This window comes from Schistocerca americana, chromosome 7, assembly GCF_021461395.2.
Source record: "Schistocerca americana isolate TAMUIC-IGC-003095 chromosome 7, iqSchAmer2.1, whole genome shotgun sequence".
Lineage (NCBI taxonomy): Eukaryota > Metazoa > Arthropoda > Insecta > Orthoptera > Acrididae > Schistocerca > Schistocerca americana.
In genome coordinates this window covers 214,004,168-214,023,258 of record NC_060125.1, presented here as the reverse complement: position 1 = coordinate 214,023,258, position 19,091 = coordinate 214,004,168, and the positions used below count along the sequence as shown (strand labels likewise).

General features: G+C 44.7%; 1 protein-coding gene across 1 annotated transcript in view; it reads right to left on the bottom strand.

Annotated features, from left to right (window-relative positions):
• Positions 1 to 19,091, bottom strand: part of LOC124622846 (lipase 3-like) — a 214,555-nt gene that overhangs the window by 26,484 nt on the left and 168,980 nt on the right. The window contains exon 6 of the mRNA XM_047148637.1: positions 10,168 to 10,261. Coding sequence (XP_047004593.1) covers positions 10,168 to 10,261 — 94 coding nt within the window. The remainder of the gene's footprint in view (positions 1 to 10,167; positions 10,262 to 19,091) is intronic.

Genomic DNA, 19,091 nt, shown 5'->3' with positions numbered 1-19,091 from the left:
CCAGATTCATGCAAGAAACATTAGGTCTGTTACTGGAAGAAATACCTTTAGGAAGAAGGAACAGAATATTGTATCAACACTATGGGAGTCCGGCACATTTTTCGCTGATGGCTAGAAACGAGTTCCAGAGACAATGCCCAGATCGTTGAATTGGACACGGAGGAGACGTCGTGGCCGGCTTGTTTGCCAGACTTGACGCCTCTGGATTTTTTCTTGTAGGGATTCGTGTAAGACATTGTAAAGACATTCCAACTACACCTGAAGATATGCGAGAGAGACTTGTCAGAGCATGTGCTTCGATAAATGCCGAAGTGACAAGGAATACCACTCAATCCATGATAAGGAGATTGTAGCACTGCATTGATACCAATGGTCATCACTTCAAACACCTGTAAATGGACGTTCATGCCACCTTTGTGACCTTTGTTGTCCTTCAAAGACCGTACTGTTACATATCATTCGATTCGCCCCGATAGCCGCTGTCAGAAAACAAGTACCAAACTACAGCATTCCATTTTTAAAAAAAAGTTGGCCATATTTCTGAAACGACCCCTCCTAGCAACAAAAATCCAACGTTATATTATAGCCCCCGTTGTCCCATGCAACTTTTGTCCCACGAACTTTTCAGCTCCTATTATAGTTTCGGAGTTATTCTAGGTGGAAATAGTCAGTGACTCACCCTGTATAAACAGTAGAGGCCAGTGGACACTACTGTAAATGGCCATACACTAGTTATTTTTATTAATTTATTTTTGGTTTGTAACGCTTGCGTTTTGTGACTGAGGGCACTTCTGGTTCCAGTATCTTTTCTCCTTTTCTCGTTTCATTCGTGAACGGTGCACAGGAAGATCGAAAGTACGGAAGTCACGGTATGAGCTCTATTACGTCTGATTGTTTATTACGGCCATTTCATGAGATGTGTGCTGGAGGAAGTTATAAACTGCGTGATTCCGCTTGTCAAGCGAGCTGTCGAAATTTTGGCAGTAAACGCTTCCGAGCTGCACCTCGTGCAGCGCCTGCCAATGGAGTTTGCGATCATCTCATATCTCATTTTAAGTACTCTGAATTGATTTTCAACACTGAAGTGCTGATGTCAATATCTCGCATTTGTGAGTCCATACGGTAGTCAGACACTGGCGACATAGTACGTTTGTGCGTTCGCAGCAGACTTAGTGGCCGGGCGGAGTGGGCGAGCGGTTCTAGGCGCTACAGTCTGGAACCGCGCGACCGCTACGGTCGCAAGTTCGAATCCTGCCTCGGGCGTGGATGTGTGTGATGTCCTTAGGTCAGTTAGGTTTAAGTAGTTCTACTGATGAACCATTTGAACTTCGCGAAGAAACAATGTGTGAAAAACACTGGTTACAGTAAAGGGCTAGATGATAGGACATGTGTTTGGACAGCAAGGAATAACTTCCGTAATAGGCGAGGGGACTTCAGAGGGCGAAAACTGTAGGGGAATACAGACACTATCCAAGAAATAATTGGGGACGTTTGGTGTAAATGATTTTCTGGGAGAAAGAGGTTAGCAAAGTGGTGAAGTCGTCGCGAGACGTATCAAACGTCAGAAGACTCACGGAACAAAGAAATTTGGCGTGTCACTTTCCTGCAACTACTTTTTCGTTCCATTTTAAGTCATTCTGCATGCATACTACTAGTTATCTAAAAGCTGTTATTGTTCGTGGTGATATATCGGCAATGAGGTACTCATGCTGTCATTTGTTTTTCTGCCTATCTTTTTGTAATATGTTAAATTTTTATTTCCGTTGTGATGCACTGTCATTGTTTGCGTCAAACGTCGACCGCCTGCAGGGCTTCCTGCATTTTACTTCAATTTCAGGCTCTCGGGTGTACAACAGTGGCAAGGAGATTCTAACATTATCCACAACATAGTTTTTATATTTCCAGAGCCGTAACGGTCCTTTATCAGTCGCTCGGTGTGCACCCGAAGCTAATTTAACATTTCACCACATTTCCTGTTAAGATAAGAACAGTTATACCTGCTAGAAAATTATAAATGGAATCTCTTATCTTGTCCGATCATGATACGCAAATATTATTTTCCAATTCATTTACGTCAGCAGTGTAAAGCTATAGTACTCGTATCTTTCTGACGACTCTTGCTTGAAACGGGTATCACTTACACTTCTTCTAGTTGGTTGAAAAGATTCTTTGCTCTAGCGACATACGAGAAATTTCTTTTAGAAATGGAGGAAGCTCTTTCAGATAATCAATGCAGATTCGTACACGTATCCCGTCATGTCTAGCCAGCTTTCCTCTGCAAAACGATTTTACTTGATATTATATTCCACTATCACTTATCTTGATAGATGCCATTATGGCTGGTGCACAACGGTTAGGAGGTGGGTGTGCGGTACCATCTTTGAAACTTTGACAGAAGATCTGGTTATCAGAAACTTTGCGCTATCAAGTCATGGCCAAATTCTGGTGATGAGAATTTCTAGAACAGCCAGGGTTTAAACTAGGATTCCCGATCAGTGTGAAACTACACTAGACGGCGCTAACGACTTCTAAGGACACATGCCATTTACAGAAGCGGTGCTAAGGAATAAGAATGCAGAAGTACAGGGTGTTTCAGAATGAATATGCGGGTTTTAAGGCTTTGTAGCCTTTATTACATTCACCTTACAGTTATAAATAAACATCAAATGTGAGAGCAACTAAAGTGTTCAATGTGAGCACCATTCGCCACACATCGAGTCGATAGGTCAGTTCTTCCCAAACCTTGATCATTGTGTCTGGATTAATTATTGCAGCAATGCTGTTTCTAAAGTCAGGCAGATCAAAAAAATGTGTGTGAAATCTTATGGGACTTGACTGCTAAGGTCATCAGTCCCTAAGCTTACACAATACTTAAACTAAATTATCCTGAGGACAAACACACACACCCATGCCCGAGGGAGGACTCGATCCTCTGCCGGGACCAGCCTCACCGTCCACGACTGCAGCGCGGTAGACCGCTCGGCTAATCCCGCGCGGCCTCGGGCAGATCGGCTGGTAGAGGAGGCACATACACTGATCCTGTACGGATAAGAACCCCCAAAGGCAAAAACCACATGGCGTCAGATCGTGAGTGAAGTTGGAGGTCATGCAAAACAAACAAGCTCTGTCATCCGGCCTCTTGCAGACAATCCAGCAATCGGATGAAACGTCGTTTAACCAAACGGGTACTGAGTTATGCCAGTGAGGTAGCGCACCACCTTGCTGCCACATGAAGTTCTGTGGCTCAGCTTCTTATAATTAAGAGTCATAGTTCTAGAACATCAAGATAAGAAACGCCAGTGAAGTAGCTTCGCCGGCCGCGGTGGTCTAGCGGTTCTAGGCGCGCAGTCCGGAACCGCGCGACTGCTACGGTCGCAGGTTCGAATCCTGCCTCGGGCATGGATGTGTGTGATGTCATTAGGTTAGTTAGGTTTAATTAGTTCTAAATTCTAGGGGACTGATGACCACAGATGTTAAGTCACATAGTGCTCAGAGCCATTTGAACCATTTTTTTTTTAAGTAGCTTCACCGAAAAAGAAAAGCCGATAAACTTTCCGCCGGGATATGGCACAAAAAAACATTCAAGTTGGGCGAGTCTCGTCGCCGCTGTACCATCTCGTGGGGATTTGATAACCCCCAGGTGTGCGCATTATGTGTGTTTACATTTTCATTTAGGCGAAATTTCGCTGAAGTCGACACGATCCAGAAAATTGTCCTCATCATGCAGCAACATTTCGCTTGCAAAGTTGGCACGTAAACCATAGTCTGTAGGCTTTAGAGCTTGTAACAACTGCAAACGGTAAGGACGAAGTTGCAAGCGTCAGTTCACTGGAACTACTAATTCACAACTAGCCTTCCGAACTGATTTCTTGCGGCTGCGGGCGAAAGACTCTCACTCGCTCAACACGTTCTTGAGTCACTCTCGGTCGTTCCATACACTTCGCTTTTCGCACTGGTGTAGAAACAAAACTGTGAATTGCTCTTTCAAAAAAATGGCTCTGAGCACTATGGGACTTAACTTCTGAGGTCATCAGTCCCCTAGAACTTAGAACTACTTAAACCTAACTAATCTAAGGACATCACAAACATCCATGCCCGAGGCAGGATTCGAAACTGCGACCGTAGCGGTCGCGCGGTTCCAGACTGTAGCGCCTAGAACCGCTCGGCCACTCCCGCCGGCAATTGCTCTTTCATTTGATGTATTATTTGTAATTGTTATGCTGGATGTACTACATGCTACAAAGCCCTAAAACCAATACATTTATTTTGAAATAGCCTGTACTTGTTTTTAGTCGCCACACTTCATAAAATGACTTGTGAAGTATAGTTGTAGATGTGAAATACAACGGATGGGTGTCAGTGCTGTAGTTTTCTTCTTACTGCATCGTGTTGCACAGAACTGTTACATTTGAGTGGAACGTTAATGCGTGCCAGGGGACGGCGCATATACTCCTTATTTGTGTCAGGGGCGGAAGAATTCAGTTCGCCGTTGGCAAGAAGAAAGCTGTCTTGCGGCCTTGTCACGATAGCCGGCGGCAAGGAAGACGGGTGTCTGGTTCTGGAGCTGTGGAACCGGTTCAACAAGCACTGAAAATACTGTCAGTCGGAAACTAAGGCTTTTTCTTCTCCCTCACGCTCCCATGCACCTAACTGGTGTGAGCCGACGTTTGGTGGATTCCTTTTGGATGCATGTATCACGGAGAGGAATTTTAGCTGCGTTTTTAGAAGAATTAACGAATACGACACTGAAGTTCACGCCAACGCAGAGGAAGTCTCCGAATACAAACTGCAGCCGCAGTATATCATAGGTCGATTTTACGGTGAATTTGACTGCGGAAAAGTTATAACGCCGGCCCACAGGGTTAGGCACCGTATTCATTTCGGAGACGGCACCCAGTACAAAAGAGCAGTGACTTCACGTCAGCGTCGCGCAGAGAGGTCAATCCTAGAACTAAAGAAGTAGTCGCTCTGCCTTAAAGACAAACAGGGATAGTTGTGTGCAGCCACCCTGTAGGGTTCGCAACACGGACTACGCTTTTAACATTGAAGCCATACTGCGCAGGTTACAACACTGCTCGAGACACCATGTACTACGTCGCTCACTGCGTTCACTCGCTAATTTTGCTCCCCCGTTTCGTCTCATTTACTCGATTTGTTTCTCGTCGACGAGCGTATTGACACACCAATCTGCCGCCATTATCGATTACAGCATGCTCTGGCTTCCATTACCTTGGAACTAAACTTTCAGAGTCCAGGCTTACCATTAAATCCTTCGCATCGGAAGAAGACGGCATTGACAGAAACACGAGCGGAGACCAAGCAGGGGTCGACGCCTATGATACATCGTTAAGGGCAATGGTCCATGCCGCCTCTTGCAACGAATCCCTAGTATCACCCTGGCTAATTCACAACTCGCATTTTTCTCTGCTTAATTCCCAAGAGCGCGTTTATGAACAATTTTCTTTGCTTCTTACGTAGACTCGGCAGTTAACTTGGTCTGCTGTCAAGTTTCTAACATTTTATGTGCGGGAGTAAACGAACTTCTCAACTATTGTAATACTATTTCTGCTCTAATAATTACTGTCGTGTGACCGGAACATTTCCACAAATAGTCCGGTGTTGTGCAGTAGTGACTCCCGAAATGAAATGGCTGCCTCAACTCCCTTTCGTATTGAAGATTATACACCGCCTGACAAAAAACGTTAAGCACCCATAAGACACTGTCAGCAGACTATGTATTTGTACACGTGCACACCATCGGTGGATGTGTAAATGATTAGAGTTGCAGTTGTCTGTGACAGATAGAACGGCCACCAGAGTAGATTGGTGTTTACGTTTAGTGTTGTTACCAGGCCGGGTAGGGTATCTAAGAGGAATTATCGACGTCAGTTGTCGAGTAATCACTATGGAGGACAACGAGATGCCACGTTCTCGTGTGAGACAGAGTTATAAGCTCCTGATAGAGTTTGAAAGGGGCCTAATTGGGAATGTCCATTTGAACGTCTGGTCGAATCCAGCAACATCCGGATTTGTGGGGCATTAGGATACGACAGTGGCCTGATACTGGATTGCGACTGCCATATGAGAAAAAGTAATGGACTCCCTGAATTATTATGTGTCATCCCGCAGCATTGGTCAGAGACTAGCAGTAACCAGACGAAGGAATTACTGTCCCATGCGCAGACTGCTGGCAACACCGTAACTCAAACTCCTGAGTTTGGAGTGGTGCTGGTGGATAGCGTCGCACTATGTTCAGCGATGGATCGAGATACCTGCACTACTCGGGGCGACTATCGTTGGCGAATATGGGGGCGACCAGGGGAGAAGTCCCGTTCTTTCAGTGGTCTGGAGAGGTACTGTGACGATACTCCCAGCATCATGGTGTGGGGCGCCACCGGGTATCACTTCATGTTATGCCTGGTAGTGGTTGGAACTCCGACAGCACAACGATACGTCGCGGACATCCTGCAACCTCATTCGACAATTTTTCAACACGACAATGCTGGTTCACATAGGTACGTGTCTCTACGAACGGTCTGTGTGATGCTGAACCACTCCCACGGCCAGCAAGATACCCGGATCTGTCCCTGATAGACGCTGGTGATGTGACGTGTCTACCGTGGAACCCCGGCGGCTAAATGTCTGCCGGCTGCACAATTCAAACGCCCGTGGCCCCCTTTCGAACTGAGGCAGAGGCAACAAACAGCGACTAGACCATGATAGGGCGACGCTGGAGGTTGCGCCGAACTCCCAGTCGTCATGCACAGCAAGGATCGGCGTGCGCAAGTCTGCGCTATGTTCTGCTTCTGCAACTCAGCTAATTAGAAACATGTAGTTCTCCGCAACGTCGGGGCTTTAAGCTCGCGCCGGGGCAGCAGAAGCAACGACATCGCGAACCCGGAACCGATGAATTTTGCCACGTACCACAGATGTCCAGTCCGCCGTCCATCGCCTCTCTTCAACCTAGTCGTCGCATCCCCGAGGACTTGATTCTGCCGGCACCGCGCATCTGGACTTTGTCATCATTTCGGTAATTTTGGCTAAAAGGATTAACTTTTTCATTACTCGTATTCAGCATGGACTTAGCGTTCACAACGGGAGCACACCACAGCGGCTTGTCGAAGTTTAACTTTTCTTCTAACTGTTATACCGTCCACCAAGGGACTTGATTATTCGTTTTCCAATTATTTATGTTTCATTAGACAGTCTTGTTTCCTGCAGTGTTAAAAATAGCTCTGCTTGCCACCATAAATTTTCTGAACAAGTATTTAGTTTCTGTGGAGTTAATTGGTTAGGTTTGGAAGACACTTCAAGAACAATTTTTTGTGTTGTTAACATTTAACTTAAGTCTGAGAACTTTGCGCAGTCAGTAAACTGGTGTCAATAAACAGCTTTTCAATTTACATTCCGTGTATCAGTTATGTAGGACAGAATAGTTACAAACTGTGTTTTATTCGTGCCTTTGCAGAAAGTAAACTGTAACTTTTCGTTCTCCACGGCACCTCCACAAAAGGCAGTGGAAATTTCAGACCTGTACTCACATTCTTCCAGCAGATGCGGCAGACCAATGAGAGGTCGGGCGAGGATGGAGATTATATCCCAGATCTCGACACTGTGTCGCCCCCCCCTTCCCCCCCCCCCCCCCCCCCCCCCCCCGTCCCCGCCCTCCTGCCCTTCGACGAGAAGGTGGAATCATGGGACTGCTACGTCGGCCGACTAGAACTATACTTCCGCATCTATAATGTGACAGGCGCTTTTCTCCGGGCTCATGTGGTCCTTTAGTTCTAATTAGTGAAACTACACCCTGCAGCAGAGACCCAAGGCCCATTGATAGCCTCAAGGCTAGACGGTCAGAATATTTCGCTCCACAGAGCCACGTCTTAGCCACGAGGTATAAGTCAAGAGGTAGCATCTGAGTCGTAACATGAATGGATTGCCCGGTTACAGGGACTGTCAAGAGACTATACTAATGAACAGTGTCGTCAGTTTTGTGCTTCTCTTCTCACGAAACAACTCATCAAACATCGCATGTGCTAACGGGGAATGCACACAGCCACCACAGACATGGTTTGCGCTTGTACCACTTGCCAGTCCAAGCAAGTGGCCCCAGCTAGTAGATATTTCCCACTGACGTACATCTCAGCTCATTGGCCAAGGATTCATCTGAATTTCGCTGGCCCCTTTCTGGGGACCTCTTGGTTCGTTGTGGTAGACACAGGTTCTGGATATCCATTTGTCTCGCGAATGCTTTCCACCACTTCCACTGCCACCATCCCGACCTTTCCCCGGATATTTCCCTTAAATGGTCTCTCAGGAACCCCATTTTACATCCACAGAATTCCCAGAATTTTGTATTTAATGTAATCACGTTAGTCCATATAGCTCCATTCCATCCGGTTTCAAACGGCATGGAGGAACATTTTGTAAGAACTCTCAGAGCTCAAATGTGTAAACTCTGCCGGCATCACTCAGTCACCGATGCACTCTCCCTTTTTCTGTCTTCTCACCAGGTAAAGCTTCACAAAGAGGTGTTACCCACCGAACAATATTTCTACATCTACATCTACATACAAAATCCGCAAGCCACCGTACGGTGAGTGGCGGAGGGTACCCTTTACCACAACTAGACGTTTCCCTTCCTGTTCCACAAGCAAATAGAGCGAGGGAAAAACGATGGTCTACATACCTCTGTATGAGCCCTAATTTCTCGTATCTTCGTGGTACCTACGTGAAATGTATGTTGGCGGTAACAGAATCGCTCTGCAGACAGCTTCAAATGCCGGTTCTCTAGGCATTCTGTGTAGTGTTCTTCGAAATGAATTTCTTTTGCCCTCCAGGGATTCCCACTTGAGTTCCCGAAGCATATCCGTTACACTTGCATACTGATCGAACCTACAGGTAACAAATTTAGCAACTCGCCTCTGAGTTACTTCGATGTCTTCTTTCAATCCGACCTGGTTCGGATCCCAAACACTCGAGCACTAGTGCCCGTTGCAGTCCTAACTAACCATCATCCACTTGACACTTCTCCTGCTCACATCATGACATACATGCCCCCCAAGTCCCAGACTGGCAAATCTCTATAGCACAGGAAGGCCACGATGGGTCCCAGCAACTGTTCAGCGTCTCTTAGGAAGGGTCATGGTATAAATATCGCGTGCTGATGTGTCCAGTCACAGGCGCCACTTGACCACAAGTCGTTGAACCCCCGGGGACCTGACTCTGCTAACTCGGCGCATCTGGACTCTGTCAATGTTTCGGTGATTTTAGCTACAAACATTAACTTTTTCGTTATTGGTACTCAGCATGGACTTGGCGTTCACCACAAGTTGCTCCACAGTGGCTTGTCAGAACTTTTGTTCCACCAGTTATATCGTCCAGCAAGGGACTTGATTATTCGTTTCCCATTTACTGAGGTTTTGTAAGACTGCGTTGTTTACTACAGTGTTAAAAAGTAGATTGCCAGAATGTATTTAATTTCTGTGGTGTAAATTGGTTAGTCATGGAAGACACCTCAAAAAGCATTTTTTTGTGTTGTTAATACTTAGCTAAACGATTAGAAGAGTTCGTATTCAACATAATTGTGTCAATGAACATTTTTCAAGTTTAGATTCCATGCATTATTTATGTCTGACGTAATATGTGGGATCAGCTCGTACGTGAACTCTGTCGTAGTGGCAGTATGCAAAATATCAAGGATCTGTTACAACAGTTGTCGCCCATTATGCCTCAGGAAAGGATACAATGGTTTTACGACACCCTTCCCAACCGTATTAGTGCATGCATCCAGACCGGTGGGTGTGTACCGTCATACTGATACGTGTGCTGACACTGCCAAGTTATTTTCTGAATTTGGCCCTCATTTGCAATCACTCAAATAACATCACATACCCCTCCAACCCGTCATTTCGTTTTCGCTTCCCCTTCTGCATGTGGCACATTTTTCGTCAGGCAGTGTACTGAAATTAAGTGTTAATTGTCTGTAACTGTCTCACATATCCCAGTACATTCACACAGCATGTTTCGACAGAAAAGCCAGCAGTAGTACAAGAAGTCCGACGCTGCCATGTTCCTGATGACTGGGATATTTCTCTGGAGGTAACAAATTACTTATATGCAAGAAGGGAAGGAAGCGACCGTTTGGGAACGTCTAGAGCCTAGATTTACGGTACTCACCGCTGAGGATCTCCTGTGCATAGTGGACCGCCTGCCTGAGTGAGCCACCCTGAGAAACGTGCGTCAGGTAGACCGCCATCGTCAGCTGGAACAGAAACAGATCGCGAAGTCAGTGCGTGGCGGGCCTCTCGCTCTACGTGTTGCATTAGAATTATAGCTTCCACCTGTCCCCTAAATGTTCGAGGTGTGATCAAATAGTTTCCAATTGAGTTCGTTGCTGCAGCTTATATACACTACTGGCCATTAAAATTGCTACACCAAGATGAAATGCAGATGATAAATGGGTAGTCATTGGACAAATATATTATACTAGAACTGACAAGTGATTACACTTTCACACAATTTGGGTGCATAAATCCTGACAAATAAGTACCCAAAACAACCACCTCTGACCTTAATAACGGCCTTGATACGTCTGGGCGTTGAGTCAAACAGAGCTTGGATGACGCGTACAGGTACAGCTACCCATGCAGCTTCAATGCGATACCACAGTTCATCAAGAGTAGTGACTGGCGTATTGTGACGAGCCAGTTGGTCGGCCACCATTGACCAGACGTTTTCAATTGGTGGGAGATCTGGAGAAAGTGCTGGCCAGGGCAGCAGTCGAACATTTTCTGTATCCAGAAAGGCCCGTATAGGACCTGCAACAAGCGGTCGTGCATTATCCTGCTGAAATGTAGGGTTTCGCAGGGATCGAATGAAGGGTAGAGCCACGGGTCGTAACACATCTGAAATGTAACGTCCACTGTTCAAAGCGCCGTCAGTGCGAACAAGAGGTGACCGAGACGTGTGACCAATGGCACCCCATACCATCACGCCGGGTGATACGCCAGTACGGCGATGATGAATACACGCTTCCAATGTGCGTTCACCGCGATGTCGCCAAACACGGATGCGACCATCTGATGCTGTAAGCATAACCTGGATTCATCCGAAAAAATGACGTTTTGCATTCGTACACCCAGGTTCGTCGTTGGGTACAACATCGCAGGTGCTCCTGTCTGTGATGGAGCGTCAAGGATAACCGCAGCCATGGTCTCCGAGCTGATAGTCCATGCTGCTGCAAACGTCGTCGAACTGTTCGTGCAGATGGTTGTCGTCTTGCAAACGTCCCCATCTGTTGACTCAGGGATCGAGACGTGGCTGCACGATCCGTTACAGCCATGAGGATAAGATGCCTGTCATCTCGTCTGCTAGAGATACGACGCCGTTAGGATCCAGCACGGCGTTCCGTATTACCCTCCTGAACCCCCCGATTCCATATTTTGCTAATAGTCATTGGATCTCGACCAATGCGAGCAGCAATGTCGCGATACGATAAACCGCAATCGCGGTAGGCTACAATCCGACCTTTATCAAAGTCAGAAACGTGATGGTACGCATTTCTCCTCCTTAAACGAAGCATCACAACAACGTTTCACCAGGCAACGCCGGTCAACTGCTGTTTGTGTATGAGAAATCGCTTGTAAATTTTCCTCATGTCAGCACGTTGTTGGTGTCGCCACTGGCGCCAACCTTGTGTGTATGCTCTGAAAAGCTAATCATTTGCATATCACAGCATCTTCTTCCTCTCGGTTAAATTTCGCGACTGTAGCACATCTTCGTGGTGCAGCAATTTTAATGGCCAGTAGTGTACAATGTAGCGCTACTGGAAAGCAAGGGATTCCTTTGACATTAATGCCTTTGCGACGTGCTTGCGGTAAATGGGGAAACGTGAACTATGAATCATTACCAAATGCTTCCATACCGGACCACAATGCTTTTATTCTTTTCTTGGGTGTGGAAGGACAAACATCGAAAGACGTCCATTGGAGAATGAAGAGTGCTTATGGGGCAGAATATCTGTCGAAAATTACCGTTGTGGTATGGTGCGCAAAGGGGTACTGTTGCCTCAAGATAACGCACTTCCCCATATAGCAAATCTCCTAACGCATATGTTACGTCAACTCAAGAGGGAGACAATCGAACACCAACCCCATAGTCCTCTCATCCCACGCTATTATCACGCCATCGGTTCCTCAAAAAAAAGGCTTTGGAGGGTCAACGATTCCCGTCGAACGAGGATAAGCAGCAAGCAGTAATGGACGTCTTCACGCAGCAGGTCACGATGTTTTTTATCAAGTGGGTATCTCCACCTGGGACGTCGGTAGGACAATGGCCTTAATGCTCATCGCGATTTTGCCTGATTGGCATACCGATTACGGACTCCATAACCTTGAAATGGAAAGTTTTTGATCCCTGCTTATACGAGTTTCGATTGAAATAATGCGAAATTTATTGTGGGACATCGTGGAATATTACTGATTTAGGCCCTACAGATGTATAAAGTTCCGAAAGGTTGCAGCACTATTCGTAGCCTTCAAAATGGCACCTGTAACGAAGGTGCGTTGCAAGCACAGAGCTATCACTGAGTTTCTTTCGACGGAAAACCAAAGCATCGCATATATTCATAGGCGCTTGAAGAATGTCAACGGAGTCGTGACGGTGAGTCATTGGGCGAGGTGTCTGTTATCACCGCAACAAGGTCGTGCAAACCTGTCCAATCTCCCGCGTGACTCCTGCAATGTTGGAGCGTGTGGACACTCTCATTCGAGGTTCCCGAACACGGGGTCCCGGGTTCGATTCACGGCGGGGTCAGGGATTTTCACCTGCCTCAAGATGACTGGGTGTTTGTGTTGTCCTCATCATTTCATCATCATTCAATAAAGTGCCGAGTTTGGACTGTGCAAAGGTTGGGAATTTGTACGGGCACTGATAAGCGCGCAGTTGAGCACCCCACAAACCACACTTCATCATCACCACTCTCATTCGAGGTGGTCGACGGATCACAAAGACCTCGCTGTTCAACTCGACGTCTCTGTTAGTAGCGCCGACACACTCGTTCACCAGTTGGGGCACTCAAAGGTATGTGTGCCCGCAGGATTCCTCGCCACCTAACAAAGGTCATTAAGAGCAATGAAGGATAATCTGTGAGGAACTTGCGTGGGGGCTTAATTATTAAATTTGAAAATCATTTTTATTTTTCGTAGCTGTATGTCCGATTACGCTGTGTCTCGTAAACGGTTGGCCCTGACTAGTATTTGTACGCAATCTGACTGCATAGAACAACAAAGAATGAAATGAAACTTCCGTTAACCCAATTAATTAATTAAGTCCCCAGCAACTATAAAACCTATGAAACCAAAGCACAAGTATAACTGTCCTGTGTGTGGAAGTATGACTCAACGTACACATCTGGCACGGTTCTTCTTCAATAAGACAAGAAATTTCAAATACCATTTATGCTGACGTGATAAAAAAAATTAGAAATACTATAATTGCGCAAGAAAACCAGAATTACACTCTAATACAAGAACACAAGCCAGATGCTTTGTTGACTGAACCTGTAATGACGCATTATTCAGGACATTGAAATAATGAGAAAAAAAAAGAAAAGGAGTTTGTTACCTTCATTTATATTGATGAAAAGCACTCTAATCATTACAATATCTCCACACCGACTCGCTACTACCACATCTCAAGAAGAACTGACTACTGCCACATCTCGACAAGCACTCTTCACTACGACATCTCAGCAAGCACTGACTACTACGAGTTCTCAACAAGCACTGCCCTCCGCTACTTCTCAATAATCACTGCCAGTGGAGGCGGCGAAACAAAACTCTCTGGCGCTGTGGCTCAGTGTAGCCACCTTTCAAACTGCTTGCGCGATACGAGGCTGATCGTGACAGTTTTTTGTCGAACACCGTCACAGGTGATGAATCATAGGTTTATCACTTCGAACCATAAACAAAACGGCTATCCATAGTGTGGAGGCACACCACCTCTCCTCCGAAGAAAAAGATCAAACCCGCAGCCTCAGTCAGTAAAGTCAGGGACGTGATATTCTGGGACTCTGAAGGTGTTACTCTGTTTGATGTCCTCCCTTATGGTGAACCGACCAGCTCTGTACTGTGCTACCCACAAGAGATTGAAGAAACGACTTAAGCGTGTTCATCGTATTGTATGGTGTATTGGAATACTGAATGAAACCAACCTACTTTCAAAACAAAATGTGTTACATTACGTATTGAACACGCCTCTTACATATTCGTATTGTTAAGCCTTCTCACTACCGCCCCTCAATTTAGCATGAATGCATAATGTTGAAGCACAATATCAACCTAGTGTCTTTCATGTTGTTGCTGTTGTTGTCTTCAGATAGAATACGGGTCTGATGCAGCTAATCTATCCCGCGCAAGTTTGTACATCTTTGCATAACAGCTGGAACCTTCATACACTGGAATATGGTTACTGTATTCGAGACTTGGTCTCCTTCCGCAGTTTTTATCCCTACACTTTGATAGTCGTTTGTTAATATGTCAACTTTCACGTCACTCATTCTTACCCGAGTTCTGAGTTGTCAGTCTATTGCAAAGACATTCTGTACCCGGGTTATTGATTGTCTAACATACAACAGTCTTTGACTGGTCAAATGAACATATGTCTTACATTCAACGATGGAAAAGTATTCTTTATTTCTCTTGTTTCTCGTATGGACACTTTCTCATGCTGTATTCAGTGGTTACGGACTGACGTTCATCAGGTGATCATTTTTAAGGACACAATATATGCCATTCAGCTGATCAATTAAATGCGTTGCCATCTCTAACAGGATAAATATGCCATCGCCAGACATTAAAGTTTTTATTTCTTCTATCTTGACCTTAATTTCTTATCCAAATTATTCCTTAGTTTTCTTCAATACATGCTCAGTTTACACACTATATAGGGTGCCCCAGGAGGAATGGTCAATATTCAGGCATAGGGTTGGAATGATGATTCGAAGCGAATGCATACCAGTACTTCTTCAACTTCTATACGGTGAGACAAATCTTTTCTACTGCAACCTCTTTGCCTTCCATATTATGAGAGGTGGCAGTATAGACCAAAACAAGACAACATGGTCTATAACGTGAATACCTTAAGAGCTATGATCATTTGTGTATATTCTTTATTTTACAGGCCAGTCTTGATCACATAATTGTTTTTTACATTTCACTGACCGGTTTCGGCTACTGCCATCTCCAGATCATAGAATATTCTAATGTGGTATCAACGTCAAACTAAAACATGTAGGTACATAGTAAGTAAAAAAAAAAGATAACTAACTCATTTTCAGACTTTATGTCTTCAACTGAAAAATTGTGTATATTTGCAACTGTGAAACTGAACAAGCACTCATAGCTCCAAAAGTATGCACTTTGGAGCCTATGTTTACTGGACTTTCCTGATTCTAATGATCGTTCCTATCATATCCCTAAATACTGACACCTTGTATTATACAGGGGATGGACAACAACTGTGTCTCACTCCCTTTCTGTTTTGTTTCCCTTTCACGGATTTCGGCTCTGAGGACTGTAGTCTGGGTTCTGTGCAGTTTTTGATAATATTTCGATCATTGTATTTTATGCCTGCTATCATCAGAGTAGTAAGGACTTCATATTTGGAGTTCCGATGTATCACCACGTGACTTCCCAATGTTGGGTGTCCCAAGTAGGTCGTTACGTGGAAAAACATTCAGTGACGGCGCAGCGACTGAGTGACTCTTTCTTCTTGTGAAGGGAAGTAAAAGCTGCCTATTCAATGGAAAAATGCACTGCCCTTGAGTGGAACGGTACGGATAAATAACATATTTGAAACTTTATTAGTCGCCAGTAAATTTATAAAAAAATACCAGTTCAAAATCAGAATGAACTTCAATTTACCGGATCGTCATAGTGAGATACACGGACGTGACCAAATAAACCACGTCTGAGAACTTGTAGTTGTGACAAAGTCACGCAAATCAATAGGAGTACTGCACGATTGCTGTACTGGTCACTAAATAAGAAGACAGCAACTGATAAACCAGTGACTGTATTTGACTCGATTCGGATGTAATACATCATCAGATTGTCATTGTCATGAATATCTTAGAGATTAGACGTATAAAGACTGTATATAACAAACAAAGCTATCATGACAGTCATTGGTTTATCAACTGGTGGCTGCTTAATTAGTGACCAATACAGGAACTGTGCAGTAATCCAATTAACGTCTGGGAAAGCGATGAATCGACTCTACGAAACTGCAATGCAAAAATAAAAATAGCTTTCATCAACAGCAAATTACTTTGTATGCAAAAATATGTTTTTATGTTTCATCGTGATTTTCAGTACGTGCTGTTATGCAGGAATTTTTATCTCTGAATTCGCATACACAGACACATACAGACGCACATATTTTACGGGGAATTATATATATTTTTTTTCTTCTCTCAGAGCATATTTCGCTGTTACATTCTTTTGCTTTCTTCCTTTTCAGTTGTGTGTTTCGTGCAGAATGAATGATGAGCGAGTGACGCAAACCCCGCGAAAGTTCTGCGCTGGTAGTTTTTTTTTATTATTTTCATTAATTTGTTTTGTATTGGTTTTTGGTTCTGCGCGCTTCGTGTATCCAGCAGAAGTCAGCTAGGTGCAGCTAAAGCACCCACCGGGGCTTGCGTAGACGCCATATTGTGCTCCGTTTACGACAATTAAACACTGACCACGAATAATGACCATCACGACGCAGTATAATATTTAATTGTTGCCATTGGCTTTATTTGACCGAAACAATTGGTTACCAGAGTTTTCTGCTTCTACAGGAAACATTTACTTAAGGCCAGGGTCTCATTCAAAATCGTCATAAATTTGATTTTTTATGTTTATTGCATTTTTGAAAGGTATATGCGTCTGGAATGTTAGGGCGAAAAGGTTTTTTAATCCGTGCGTTACAAAAGTTTCTACATCCCGTTGTACGAAGCAGCGTCACGGCCTCTGTGGGGCGCTCTCAGACGGAGACGACCGGCTCAGGTAGAAAACTCGTTGTGCCGTGACGCTCGTTCACAAAATGATCTATACTGCAGTATGCAGGCAAACATCCTCGCCAGAAAAACTGACGAATAACGTGTGCAGGCTGCCGAAAGCAGCATATCCAGCTCAGCCAGATCTGCTTTCAGCGCCAACAAGAACGAGGGAATTGCTCTCCACGAACAATTCGAGTTAGAGGAAGGGTCCCGGAATAACATACTAAACGTAAGTAAAGAAAACACATTTCTTTGGTCACATTTTGGTCGAAGTTGGTCAAAACGTAGTTTTTGGCCCACCATATTGGTTTGCCATTTTGAATTTTGAAAATCTAATTTCAGATTTGTGTTCAGCAACATGTAGTTTTCATACAAAAGTTTTCATAAATTTTAAAGTTTTTCTCGAGAAACGATTTTTCAACACTGCTAGCACATTAAATAAAAACGGTTCAAACCTATTGACTTCTACCTTTAACCTCCGGAAAGGCAACACTTTTTTTTGAGAGCTTATACCTTTAATACATGGAATTTGTTGATATTAACTATTTTTATAAGGCCATAGAGAGTGGAAGAAAAACAGGAATCGAACTCAAAGTTCGAGTTAGACCATGTCGTTAAATTTAATGTTATTTCATTGTGGTTAGGTATAAGGTCCCATTAATTTAATGTAGTACCGACTGTTGTTATCCACTTTTGATTTAAGTAACTACACTGCATGCGGTCTGCTTACTTCAAATTCGCATGCCCTTGGTCAGATACGGCCACCATTTTGATTTTTTGTATTGAAAAATTAAAGTAAATTCGAAGTATGATCAATCATAATCTCCAAACAGATCCTTTGTATGTCTTTCATGCTCTCAAAAAAATTTCCAAACTTCGTCTATTTCTTGTTCTTTTGAGTGACAACCTAGCTTTAATCACTTTACTATAGTTTTCATAAAAAAATCAAAATTTTTGCGAAGGATGACGCCATGCCAAATAACACGCATTCGTAGCCAAGGTTACTAACGCATCCTGTGCGGCGGCGCTAGATCCGGAGGTAAGCCTGTTCGAATCCTGATGTGAAAGAAATTCTCACCGCCAGTATTTGGGCGGCAAGCGGAGGAAAGGAGTGTGCCGGTCGGTACGTCTTTGCCTAACCATAGGTTTCTGGCAGTCCACAGGCTGCGTGTCGTGCATGCCCGCGAGGACGGTGGTGGCACCCAAGATTGTTGTTACGCGCGAGACCGCGCAGCGATAATACACTACTGGCCATTAAAATTGCTACACCAAGAAGAAATGTAGATGATAAACGGGTATTCATTGGACAAATATATTATGCTAGAACTGACATGTGATTACATTTTCACGCGATTTGGGTACATAGATCCTGAGAAATCAGTACCCAGAACAACCACCTCTGACCTTAATAACGGCCTTGATACGTCTGGGCGTTGAGTCAAACAGAGCTTGGATGACGCGTACAGGTACAGCTACCCATGCAGCTTCAATGCGATACCACAGTTCATCAAGAGTAGTGACTGGCGTATTGTGACGAGCCAGTTGGTCGGCCACCATTGACCAGACGTTTTCAATTGGTGGGAGATCTGGAGAAAGTGCTGGCCAGGGCAGCAGTCGAACATTTTCTGTATCCAGAAAGGCCCGTATAGGACCTGCAACAAGCGGTCGTGCATTATCCTGCTGAAATGTAGGGTTTCGCAGGGATCGAATGAAGGGTAGGGCCAGGGGTCATAACACATCTGAAATGTAACGTCCACTGTTCAAAGTGCCGTCAATGCGAACAAGAGGTGACCGAGACGTGTAACCAATGGCACCCCATACCATCACGCTGGGTGATACGCCAGTATGGCGATGACGAATACACGCTTCCAATGTGCGTTCACCGCGATGTCGCCAAACACGGATGCGACCATCATGATGCTGTAAACAGAACCTGGATTTATCCGAAAAAATGACGGTTTACTATTCGTGCACCCAGGTTCGTCGTTGAGTACACCATCGCAGGCGCTCCTGTCTGTGATGCAGCGTCAAGGGTAACCGCAGCCAT